Source organism: Lepisosteus platostomus, chromosome 4 (assembly GCF_059453375.1).
Source record: "Lepisosteus platostomus isolate fLepPlt1 chromosome 4, fLepPlt1.hap1, whole genome shotgun sequence".
Classification (NCBI taxonomy): Eukaryota; Metazoa; Chordata; class Actinopteri; order Semionotiformes; family Lepisosteidae; genus Lepisosteus; species Lepisosteus platostomus.
Genome location: NC_142614.1, coordinates 28669295 through 28683056, shown reverse-complemented (window position 1 = coordinate 28683056; position 13762 = coordinate 28669295). Strand labels below are relative to the sequence as shown.

Here is a 13762-nt window from a genome sequence, read left to right as displayed (position 1 = left end):
TCAAATTGGCCAAGAACCATGTATGCTCATTTCTGAATATGCCAAACGCTGTGAGAAGAACCAACACAACTCACTTTAAACCACTTTTTAAAGCCCACTTTTTCACACATTTCACCATTTTATCTGTTAATACTGACAGCTCTGGATAGGGTGGAGCACACTTGGAGACTTGCTCAACAGCAGAGTAAGGGGCCTTCCAAATGGCTTAACTAATAAAGAGCTCTGTGGTCCAAACATTATTAAAGTCAGGCTCATGTCACTACCTGGCATTGCACAATTGGCTGAGCACCAGGGGTAGCATTGGGATTTGTCAGCCCAGGTTTTCTCGGGTCTTGTGAAACACTGACCCTGCATCTTCCGCAGCAACTGCCAGCTTGCAGTATTGACAATGAGAGACGCAAATATATGGGGAGACATATGATGACATATGATATGAGCAAAGCACTGTAAAGCAATAGAGACAAAATATGAAAGATTCCGACAGGTAGGAGGGTTGGATGAGCACGTCTGCCTCTCTTCATTCTCCCTGCAGATAAATCATATCTCTGAGCTGAAGCAAATCAGATGGGCATATAAAGCAAAAAAAATGTTCAATTGTTAATTGTTAAGAGAAGTTTGATGTTGTGCTGCCAAAGACATAAGCAAACCAGAGCCCATTCATAACCTTGTAGCTGCACATTGCCAAAATCTCGTCTCTCAGCAATCACACCTACAGCTAATTCCTAGCCAAGAATTCTTCTAGCTTTCCGGGTGACATGAAATGTTTGAAATGGGAGAAATTAAATTTTATTGCAGATTTTAACAGTATACTTATTTTAGTGACAGTTAACACAAACAAAATAAAGAATAAAAAATACAAAAATTAAAATTGAACTCTTTATGCCAATTAATTAAAAAAAAATAAAATGCAGCCATGCAGTTCTGACCTTAAGGTTGTGCACAAACTCCATAGAATACAGTGTATGCTGAAAATGTTAATACAATAACTGTGCATAAATACAGCAGGTGGAAATTTAAACAGGCAATGTGTTCAATTTGATCTTAATATCTGAACCTTAGTAAACCATACAAAGTCTATACATTATATGGTGCATGTACTATATATTCTTCATGGTCTATAATACTAATTGTATGATTTAAAACAACCATAACATACTTATTATTGACTACACATGAAAAATAGCATACAATTTAAAAAAAACCCACGCATGTCCTATGAACTATACGTTCAGTGTACTGCTGAATTTGAAAATCGTATTTACACTGCCACCTAGAGGTAAAAAACAATTTACCACAGGGAAATTTTTGAAGTCACTTTTTTATTCAGATATTACGTACTTTAGGAACAATGAACAAATGTATACATAGAAAATAATGTTTAAGCAGGTTTATTAGAAATATAAAATAAAAAACAACTATTTTCAAGCCTTAAATACTTCCACTGTTGAATGAAGGAAATAGGATGACCAAATATTTTTATTATACACATACTGTACTGGCTTTTACATTGGCAACTGAAGTAATCTATGTTGGTCTTTTTGAGAAACATCCTTATCTTTAAAGAATTCATACTCAAAAACAATCCACTGTAACCAGACCATCTGACCATGTACAGGGTAAAAATATTTTCTTTAATCTTAAAGTGTATTAAAATAAGCTTGAATTGAAATTCTTTAGTATAATTAACCTCATCAGCTTATTAGCATTCTAATCACATATTTGTATTTCCTGTAATAAACAGTACATTTCAAATAAATTACTCAATAACTGCATAAAGCACCAACAACGCATCTCAGTTTACGTACAGTACCAATGCTGTTTGATATTTAGAGATAACTACTTGCTATTCCAGAAATACAGTTATGAAAATTTAGAACAAAGTTTCAAGATGTTTCATATAATTCAAGAATGCCTAAAGATTACACTGGAGTGCTCTGACTGACTATATAATGGGCATTTAAAGAAAGCTTTAGCTTCTGAATTAAGAACAGAGATTAAAACGAAAATGAAAACCAATCTTTAATCTACAGGGCAACAATTGTAAATTCACTGAACTGTTAGCTTGATACAGTGCCTTGCGAAAGTATTCGGCCCCCTTGAACTTTTCAACCTTTTGCCACATTTCAGGCTTCAAACATAAAGATATAATTTTTTTATTTTATGTGAAGAATCACCAACAAGTGGGACACAATTGTGAAGTGGAACGAAATCTATTGGATTTTTGAAACTTTTTTAACTAATAAAAAAATGAAAAGTGGGGCGTGCAAAATTATTCGGCCCCCTTGCGTTAATACTTTGTAGAGCCACCTTTTGCTGCGATTACAGCTGCAAGTCGCTTGGGGCATGTCTCTATCAGTTTTGCACATCGAGAGACTGAAATTCTTGCCCATTCTTCCTTGCAAAACAGCTCGAGCTCAGTGAGGTTGGATGGAGAGCGTTTGTGAATAGCAGTTTTCAGCTCTTTCCACAGATTCTCGATTGGATTCAGGTCTGGACTTTGACTTGGCCATTCAAACACCTGGATACGTTTATTTGTGAACCATTCCTTTGTAGATTTTGCTGTATGTTTGGGATCATTGTCTTGTTGGAAGATAAATCTCCGTCCCAGTTTCAGGTCTTTTGCAGACTCCAACAGGTTTTCATCCAGAATGGTCCTGTATTTGGCTGCATCCATCTTCCCCTCAATTTTAACCATCTTCCCTGTCCCTGCTGAAGAAAAGCAGGCCCAAACCATGATGCTGCCACCACCATGTTTGACAGTGGGGATGGTGTGTTGAGGGTGATGAGCTGTGTTGCTTTTACGCCAAACATATCGTTTTGCATTGTGGCCAAAAAGTTCGATTTTGGTTTCATCTGACCAGAGCACCTTCTTCCACATGTTTGGGGTGTCTCCCAGGTGGCTTGTGGCAAACTTTAGACGAGACTTTTTATGGATATCTTTGAGAAATGGCTTTCTTCTTGCCACTCTTCCATAAAGGCCAGATTTGTGCAGTGTAAGACTGATTGTTGTCCTATGGACAGACTCTCCCACCTCAGCTGTAGTTCTCTGCAGTTCATCCAGAGTGATCATGGGCCTCTTGGCTGCATCTCTGATCAGTCTTCTCCTTGTCTGAGCTGAAAGTTTAGAGGGACGGCCAGGTCTTGGTAGATTTGCAGTGGTCTGATACTCCTTCCATTTCAAGATGATCGCTTGCACAGTGCTCCTTGGGATGTTTGAAGCTTGGGAAATCTTTTTGTATCCAAATCCGGCTTTAAACTTCTCCACAACAGTATTACGGACCTGCCTGGTGTGTTCCTTGGTCTTCATGATGCTCTCTGCGCTTTCAACAGAACCTTGAGACTATCACAGAGCAGGTGCATTTATACAGAGACTTGATTACACACAGGTGGATTCTATTTATCACCATCAGTCATTTAGGACAACATTGGATCATTCAGAGATCCTCGCTGAACTTCTGGAGTGAGTTTGCTGCACTGAAAGTAAAGGGGCCGAATAATTTTGCACGCCCCACTTTTCATTTTTTTATTAGTTAAAAAAGTTTCAAAAATCCAATAGATTTCGTTCCACTTCACAATTGTGTCCCACTTGTTGGTGATTCTTCACATAAAATAAAAAATTTATATCTTTATGTTTGAAGCCTGAAATGTGGCAAAAGGTTGAAAAGTTCAAGGGGGCCGAATACTTTCGCAAGGCACTGTAAGTAACAACTGAGTTGTATGAGTAATTGTACTGTATGTCTATTAAAAAATACTGTGTGGTACTTGATAAAACATCTTTCCCCAGTACTCAATGTATGTTTTTCATCTATTTTTTACTGTTTGTAAAACAGTTAAACATATTATAAAACAAAGTTTGGTGATACAGAAATACTAAGTTGTTTTTTTTTATATTTTATTGTGAAGAAAATCTTTCTTTTTAAAGTGTGTTTTTAGATTAAATTGAACTGCTTCTCTGGAATACAGCTACAATATTTCACTTTGCAACTGATCTCAGAAATGGGCAGATTTTTCTGATGCTTTATTTTCATATACAAGATCCACAACCCTGCATTACACATTGCAAGAGAACACAAAAAAACAATGTATTGATTTTTTTGCTGCTTACTATATATTGACGTTATAAATAGAAAGTACTGAAAAGATGGGCTGACTTACTGTAGTTAGCACAAGACAATTGTCTGTAATATCGGTGCATGCCTGACATATGCATGGAAACAACTCGATTGCTCAGACTCACAGATGACTAAACTATAGATTAAAGCTAAAATCTAATCAGTTTTGGAATTAAGGAACGAACTGCAACCAAAATGATTTACAGCAATAGATTAAAATGTCCCTTTAAGGCCGTGACATTAGAGATACTTCAAACACATTACACCAGAAATAAAAAAAAAGGTACACAATATTTAGGCTGTGGAGCTTTCTTTTGGAATGAACCTTTACCAGTTTCTTTCCAGCCTATGCATGCTGATGTGGCCTGAATGTCTTGCACGTCAAGTTTTAATACAAAGTTTTGATTGAACTGAAAAGTGCTGTTTAATCCTAGGGTTGGTGTGTCAGAAGATTTCTGAGGCAGTTCACTAAGAACATGAATCTCAGTTTCTGTTAAAAAAGAGCCAGGATTGAGCCCTCATATGGACAAAATAGCAAAAACATCTAGTGTTACTTCAAAAAACCTTTAAAATCATGTTGGAACGTTTGAGGAAATCATCAATTAGATTATTTATTATTATCTTGCTTTATTAGTAATGTCAAAGTTACGGGAATACAGTTTTGAAAGGAGCAAAAGGTGTTACACTAAATCAATGCTTTTAAATGCTTTAACTCTTGAGTAAAAGCACCTCATCCACAAAATGCAATAAAATGAAGATTTTTCATATAGTAAAATGTTTATACTTAAACTACTGTCAGTGCCTGCAATATCATTTATACAAATGCAGTATATTTCCATTTCAAATAATCTATGAAAATGCTTTGTTTTATACACCTCAGGGCATACATAAAGGAAATATTATGTTTTGTTTGAATTATTTTTATTAAAAAGCTTTGCATATCTGCAGCCGGTATTTTTTAAACACTGCATACTTATTTTGTATTTAACTGTTTATATAACAAGGATATTCAAATACTATTGTTCACAAAAACATGAGGGGATTACAGAGTGCTTAAAGAACAACCAACATAAAATGCAGCTATAATTTATAGCTTCAATACATCATTTTACCCATAACAATGCATTAGTACAAATCTACAAGATTCCGGCTACCTTTATTTATATATAATAAGCCTCTTACCATAGAATTGACAGACCTGGCATCTTCTTCATAATTAACAACAGGAGGTGGTTCTTTGCCTTCATTTTCCTGCATCTTCTGATCCAGTAACTCTTTCTGTGCAGTCAGTTTGGCCTCAGTGCATCTCAGCAGTTGGACTGTCTGTTTTAACTCTTCTAATGATTGTTTTTGACTAAGCAGCAATACAATACTAAAAAAGGACAAGAAAGGGGAGAAGATATAGTACATTGTACTGCTAAAACATGGCTACATCAATACTTAAAAGGATTTTATTTACATAAAAACTGGAAAAAAGTTAACATTTTGTTCTTTAATATTACTAAAGAAATAAATCCTCCAAATCTTTTCTCAAAAGCACTAAGCATTGCATAGCTTTCAACACTTAAATTATAAGGTTATTAGAGATGATTCTTATTTTAAAAGAATTTCTGTGAATAAAGACAAAGGTTTTGCAACCATGTCCAAACATGACAGAAGGGAAAAAGGTTTTGAGGGTATATTCCTTTACAAAAACCTATTCAAGACACTTCATTTTAAAATTTGTGACTTACAAACAAATATGTTTATCCCTAATTTGATCCATTATTAGCCATAGCCATATGCTATTGAATCATTTGGATTGTTAAGGACAGTTGTGTGATGGGTTTAACTACTGGGTAGATAATGCCAATAGATATGTAAGAAAAAATTCTGAGCAAATTCTCAAATTGAAAGTGCTTCCTCAAAATTCATGATAGAATAGGAAGGCAAACATGACAAAAAAGTTCAAAACCTGACAGTCTTCTTGCTTTTGTGTGAGATTGATTGTTTCCAAAGGAAACAGTAGAACAAATACTATTTCAGTTTTTATTTTATCAGGCTTTAAAGAAACAATGTTTCCACATGAATAGGAGGAAAATGTAGTTGAAAGATAGAATTTTATAACCTTTCACCACTAGGTGGCACAGCACACCAACCTGTGAAAACTACATACATAACGCACAAATCCTGTATGAACAACTGTCATTCATTCCACTGTGTCAAGGATGAGATTCAAGAACAGAGACACATCTGAACAGGTTTCCTTTTGACACCTCCATCTGTGATGTCACATATTTGTGTCATATTTGTGTCACGCATTATGGTTTTTCTTTTAAATCTAATGCACGTATCAAACAATAATTCGCATGACTTGGGGATAATTTCCAAATAAGGTCTACTCATGTGTCTCCAAATGGCAGGAATGTGATGGAAAAACAGAGAGAGGCTTAGCTCCTTGAGAACCATTTATGGAATGAAACTATCATCACAGGCCAGTGCATTTAATCCTGTCCAAGGGACTAAATAAAATGGGGGCACTTCGAATATTGAATATTTCACTTTACCTTTCTCCTCTTTGATATCATTAGCTACAAATCAATGAATAAAAAACATTTCACAGACATACAAACCAGATTATTTAATTTCATTATATATCAAAACATGGATATCGATGCACAATACATACTCTGACTTCTTTTCACACGATTTGGCAGATTCCTCAATTTTCTTCTCTAAGTCCTGCATCAGTTCTTCTTTGTTCTGAAGGGTCTGCTGGGTTAGGGTCAGTTCTTCTGATGTTGATTTCAGCCTGGTTACATGGAAAGGAGGCAATAACAATTGTAAACTAACTGTAAATGCATGTTACTTGTATGGGTATCCACAAACTGTAGTAATGCTGAATTGTAAAGCAGTTCTTTTAAATTCAAGTATTACTGCTGATTTAAAAAGCCTGATAATGGAACATTCAAAAAGCACTGTTTGTTTTATCTTTAGAAATCAATGTAAATTTAATGAATTACTAAGGAAATGTTTACACTATTATTAGTATTATATCATTAATTGATAATTATTATAATAATAATGTGACATATCTTCAGAAACTGATTTAGACAACAGGAGTAATCATAACCGTTACTTCTGAATATTACATTTAACACTCACACTGCTTGTAAACTGTCGGCTGTCAAATTATTCCATAAAATCTCATTTGCTTGTAGGTTCTCAGTTTCCTCCAGCAAGGAAACATCAAATTCTACACATGGTTGCTTGATTTCTGGTGATCTGTTAAAAGACATTTCCAGTGACATGTTTATTCTAAACTTTTTTTTGCACACCACAATACAATGAAAACACATGCAATTCACAATATAGCTGCTATATAGAAAAAAATACAAATGCAGTGCATATATTTAATATGTATTATGATCTTTGCATAACAAACTGTATTGTAGCGACAGAATATAGCAGCAACATCAATCACATATCATACCTGTGAACTTCTATAAAATGTTCATACTCTGAAGCAGGGTCAATCTGTTCAATGGATGTGTAAATTTCTTTATGAACCTTAACTATTTCATCAGATAAAAGACTGGTGATTTCACTGTATTCTTCCAAAATTCCCTTCCTGAAAAAAAGAACAAACCATGACTCAGAACATATTCCAACATATACAGTAAGAATATCTCAGGTAACCATGGCATTATTTTTAGAGGGGCTAGCCTATTGTTTTCACAGGAAAGCTCACAATCCATGCCACTGATAACATTTTTTCACACTTGTAAAGGCTTTTCACAGTGTAAAGTCAAATATTGTGGACTAATGGTGTTTGCAAAGAAAGCAGAGTTAGATATTCACTCATTTCAGCAATTTAGGAAAGAGGAATATGGATTTTATTTTTAAGAATTAGCAATTCTTGCAAGGCAGTGTGACTTGGGTAGAATTTGAGATGAGCTGTGCTACCTGAAGCCCATCTATGGCGCAATTACAGGACAAGATAGCTAAGACGTTTATTAATCATTCTGAGGAAAGAGGAACTGACATCACAAAAATATTTTCTATGAAGACTGATAGTGCCTCCTCAATGGCTGGGAAACAGAAGATCATTTGTGAAGATCATTGCAGATCACACTGGCCACCTCATGGTACATTTTCATTGTATTATCCTTTAGGAAAATCCTTCAGCCACAATTTGGATAATTTTAATGTTATAACTACAGTGGTGAAAATAGTGAATTCCCCTGCTGCTCGATCTGCCTTGAAGCACGGGCAGTTTCATAATCTGCTATGAAGCTGAGATCTGAGATTCCATCAGCAAGAGAAAACAAGAGCTAGGTCCACTAAATGGTAAGATGTGCATATTATCCATTTAAAATCGTAGTATATTTTAATACTTTTTTTATTAATCGAACTGTATCTAAAAAGTACTGATGTTAAAATGTGGCATGAAAATCCACTGATCCACTTTATGCCACATATACATAAAAAAGTATAAGTGTATGTGCTTGGCATACCTCTTCTGAAAGGTGGCCGACCCCTGGTCTAAATAATATCCCTGATAAATAAAAGAGCAGAATGTAGAGCCCTTATAAAATGTGAGCTTTTAAATAAATAATTTTTTGTCAACTAAAAATATCTCATCAGATTTTTTAAGGTCTGGAAACTTAAAAAAAGGTCCTTTACAATAGCACTTTATTCCTAATAACCATTCAATAGTATGGATACGACCGCCTTCAGAAAAGAAAAATGATTAAAGAAAATTCCTTTAAAGACATTTGTGAAAAAGTACTTTTTTTTCTTTCTTTGGTAGCTGAGTATTTCTGTAAGTACTTATAAAGGAGGACTAGGAAGTGACAGGTTCTTAGCTTCAGTTTTCATGTTACGTGACAAGATAATGGAATTAAAAGGGATCTTTTCATGTAAGAATATACTCAAAGATAAAAAAGAAGAAATGAAACAAGACAGATGTCTCATTCTGTGACAAAGATGTAATTTAACTTCAGAGTGGAAAAGCTGCAAAAGAACTAATCTCATTCATGTATTCACTACTAATATATGTTTGAAGGCAAATTCAGCCATGAAAATACATCTACATTACTTTTGTAAGAAATAGATAAAAGGAATAGAAAAAGAAGATGGTAGTATGTAAGGCCCATGGTGATGGTACATGAGTAAAAATAAATTATCTACAACACAAATTTCAAATAGGGCTGTCAATATCAGCTTTGTTCATACATAAAAAAGGTTGATGCTGATCAAGAATTTAATCCAGTCCTACTGACTGCATTTTTTATTAGGATGAGTTTGGAAATGTGCTACAAAGTACTAAATAACAGCTCAAAATAAAGCAAGAAATGTTAAGGAAAAGTTAAAAAGACAGCATCTACATTAATCAGCATTAATCTATCATTTCTTATCATGCTGTATACTGAAGGGACGTCCGGTAAGATTAAGTTTATCTGCTGATCCGTCTCAGTAGGCCTGCCATCTGTTTCAACTCCTCCCATCTGGCACACTTTACAGATCTATAAAGGCTAAGACTAGCCATTTTAGGAATATGTTTTATACTACAGCAATATAAATACTGTCAAGTGAAAAATGTCTAGATGTATGTACATTTTTCCACATGGCAAAATCATGACGGTAGATGAGTGCAGTCCTTAAGGAAGTGGGTAAATTTATAGTATTTTTATTAATGTAATGTTTGTCTAAGAGTCTATGTTTATCAGCTATGGGTCCAATGTCTTGTGTTCTCAAAGTAGACTGGAAAACAGAGTGTGAGAATAGAACCTTGATTTTCCTTTTTGATGGTTCTCAATGCATGTGTAGCATTCCTGTGTTTTGTCATGTACAACATAGCTGTAATAAAGCTTTGAAGAGTTTTGAAACCATCTCAGATATGTTCATTTTACTGCACAAAACTAGCACTCTTTCATACAATTAATTCTGAACACATGCAAAATTATGACATTATATATAAAATATCAAAATATTTCAATTTATTTTTTTAATTCCTACTTCTGAGTTGAAGACATATACATATACTCTAATTCATTTTTCATAACACTTGAGTTATATTTTAAAACCAATTCTAAAAAAATGAGAAATATTTCACAAATAAGAATAATATTTCTACCACTTAACACACATTCATACATCTACAGGAAAAGGTCTAAACTGGAAATGCAATTAAAACGGGTTTTCAGTCTGGTGAAAGCAGCTACCACATGCATGGGTTAATTAAGTTTATTTCATGAATTTGTAATGTGGTATAGACCTTCTGGGTAGCTTGGCATGTTCATATAGTGGTTAGTCTTCTGCTTTTAGACCGCAGCAACCCCTGTTTGAGTCCGGCTCACAGCAGACCAATTTAGTTACTTCCCATGTTGTAGTGGCTGAAACCATGGCCTCTTTCAACAAATGGCAAGATGACAGGGATGGAGAATGGGCCTATCTCCATCTGTAACCTTTTCATGTTGGAATGTTAATGTGAATGTTAACGACAGTTGGACTTTGAATACATTGTTTTCTTTATTATTTTCATTTTATCGGTTGGTCAGTTGGGGATGTATATGCTCAAGTGAACTGCAGTTCTAAAATTCTCTAAAAGTAAAGACAATCTAATAGCTTTTATTTTGGGTAACTTACGGCATAAAGCTGCAATTTAAAGAAAGGAAATAAAAAGAACAAGTTATAATGATCTTAAGGAATTTAAACATAAAATAGCATAAGAACCTGTGTATTTTTTAAAAATTAGCAAAAGAAGATTTCTGTTTTAACACATAGCATCAAAATGCAAATAAATGTGATTTAAGAAACAGCTGAGGAACTCATTCTTCCTACTGAACTGAACAGCTTGCCACTATTTTACTTATTTAACCTGTGGTCTCACTTTACCTGATTCAGTTCTTTAACTTCTCCATTTTCATGCAAAAAATTTCGTTTGGACGTACAAGCATTTTAGAATAGTATATTACACTAAAACAGAGAAATCCCCAGATTTATTATTTTTTCTCAAACTTCAGAACCATAATGCTGTTCTTCAGGAACTAAATGCTATAGATCAGACTTATGCTGGTACAGTGCAAACTAGTGCTCTATTTTATAGTTCAAGCTTCATAGCCCGCTTTTCATTACTACTGTTGTTTTCATTACATGCTCATGGAGTAGGTGTATTATTATTAACCTCCCTATTTTTAATGCAACCCAAATATTATATTCCTATAGCAGTTCAGGTGGGTAGCTTTCTTCTTTTTTTCAGCATGGAATAAACCTATTACTTGTTCCATTATATTATCTGATGCACTTAAGCTTATTATTAATGTGACTGCCACAGAAAGCACTTCTACAGTATATAAGAAATGCTGTGTCCCAGTTGCTGTTGATTTGGATTTTGATTAGATTAAGAACATTTATTTAATCACCAGCCTTTCTGCTTTAATGCCAGTTTACTAACAAGCAGCTAATGCAGAGAACCCCCTCCCCTTAAATACACGGAACCTATTTAAAGTTAATATTTTAACCACAACTTGACTGTTCAAACTGAATATTGTTAATGGTAGAAAGATAAATGTTACCCAAAACCGGAAACAAAGTAAAAAAATAAAATACGTGGAATACATAAGTATTCACCCTCCAGGCACAAATAAGAACTTTGCATGCCAAGATGGTGCACTTTATGTGCGTTCTTCACTGAAAACTTACTCGAATTCTCTCAAACTGGTTGGAGACAGCAAGGTTCAAGTCTTACCACATATTTTCTATAACAATTAAATCAGAACCTTGACTGAGTCACTCTAGAACATTCCCTTTCTTTTTGTTAAGCCACTTTAGTGTAGCTTTAGCCTTATACTTTGGGTCATTGTCCTACTGGAGGATGAATTTTCATTGTAGTTCAAGGTCTTGGATTTTTTATTTTAAGACATTCATCTTCCCCTCATTCCTGACAAGCTTCCCAGTCCCTGTCAATGAGAAGCAGTTCCACAAAAAAATGCTGCCAGCACCCCTGCATATTGATTTGTTTGATACACTATATTGGTTTTGTGCCATAAGTAGAGCTTTACATTTAGATCAAAAGGTTCTCCTTATGTCCCTGTATAAGCAACATTGTTGACTTTACCAAGTGGACAATTAACTTACCAATAAGATTTGGACTGTAAAAGGAAACCAGAGCACCCGTAAGAAACCCATGTGAATACAGAAAGAGCATACACACTCCACATAGACAACACCCAAGGAATTGAAACCAAGGCTCCAGTGCTGCAAGGCAGCACTGCTAACCATCCTGCCACCATGCTGCCTGTTCCTCTTTTAATTTAATGTAAAGTAAGTAACCATAAGATACCAGCAGTGAAGGTCTCCGGTCGCCCTCAAGTGACCACACCAGAGCAGGACCGATGCATCAGACTGGTGCATCTGAGAGATTGTTTCAGATATGCTACCCATACTGCTGCTGAAACTTCCAGCAGACACAATGACCGCATCAGTGAGAGGACAGTATGGCTCCATGCTGCTGGCCTCAGAGCAAGGTGACTTATCAGAGGCCCTCCGCTCACACCTCCTAGGTGTCACACCCGACTGGCTTAGGCCAGACAGAGGCTGTGATGGACTTGTCAGCAGTGGCATCTTCACAGATGAGTCATTCTTCAGCCTGTTCCATGCAGACAGGAAGGCCAGAGTATGGAGGAGGTGTTGCGTTTCTTTTTTCCATCAGTATATATTTGATTAATTTATGTATCACCCAAATGTCCAATATTATCAGGATCCCACATGGATCAATTTTGATGTTTGATTGTCTTAAAATTAATAGAACATACTAGTGTCACTCAGAACAGATATACTACTAAAAATCATATTTTAAGAAATCATATTTGAAACTTTGGGGATTCAACAAATCCCCACAGAAATGGAATATGCTTATTGACCCACCCATATACTGCTTTTTAACCTCATCCATAAAACTTCTATTCATAAGCCCCCATCAGGATGGATAAATAATGTGGTGGTCATGCAGTACTGGGAGATTAACAGTGTTACAAGTCCGACAATGGAGCTGACTATTAAGTTCACTGTGGCACCAGATTGTAGAATTCAAATGAATATGACAGAAAGGAAAGACAAAATTGTCTATACATTAGCTAAGCATACGGAGGAATTTGTGGAAAAAAATCTGCAAAACGGAGTACATATATTTAGCACAATAAATGCTGAGATGGTCATTTATGCGTGAAAAATGTGAGTGAAATGGATAATATGATGGTGCCTTAATTATTCTTGTTCATTGTGGGGAGGTACAGGACTCATTTTACCTGTGTATGCCATCAACAAATTAAAAAATGTGGGCAAAACTAAAATGATCAGCAAATTATTGTAATACAATAGTACACCTGATCACGACCATTTTATAACACAGAAGCAGAGGGGGTTTTCAGTTATTCACTTTCCCAATAAATGGAACTTATGTACTTTTGAACATTAAATTAAATTTCAGTTTTTTTAACCAAAGCCATTGGGAATGTTCTCCAAATGTTCTATAAATCAGTTAGAATTTAAGAACATAAGAAAGATCATATACAGGAGGAGGACATTATTTCAACTAACTCACTTAGTTTCTTGTGGCTAATTGATCTGAGAATCTCAAGCTCTTTTTTGAAAGAATCTAATGTATC

General features: G+C 35.0%; 1 protein-coding gene across 2 annotated transcripts in view; it reads right to left on the bottom strand.

The window, feature by feature from the left end:
- fer (fer (fps/fes related) tyrosine kinase) overlaps positions 1-13762 on the bottom strand; it is a 136535-nt gene that overhangs the window by 78235 nt on the left and 44538 nt on the right. For both annotated transcript variants that reach the window (XM_088629341.1, XM_088629342.1), the window contains 4 exons: positions 7585-7722; positions 7257-7376; positions 6781-6903; positions 5295-5484 (listed from right to left, as the gene is read on the bottom strand). In XM_088629341.1, coding sequence (XP_088485467.1) covers positions 5295-5484; positions 6781-6903; positions 7257-7376; positions 7585-7722 — 571 coding nt within the window. The remainder of the gene's footprint in view (positions 1-5294; positions 5485-6780; positions 6904-7256; positions 7377-7584; positions 7723-13762) is intronic.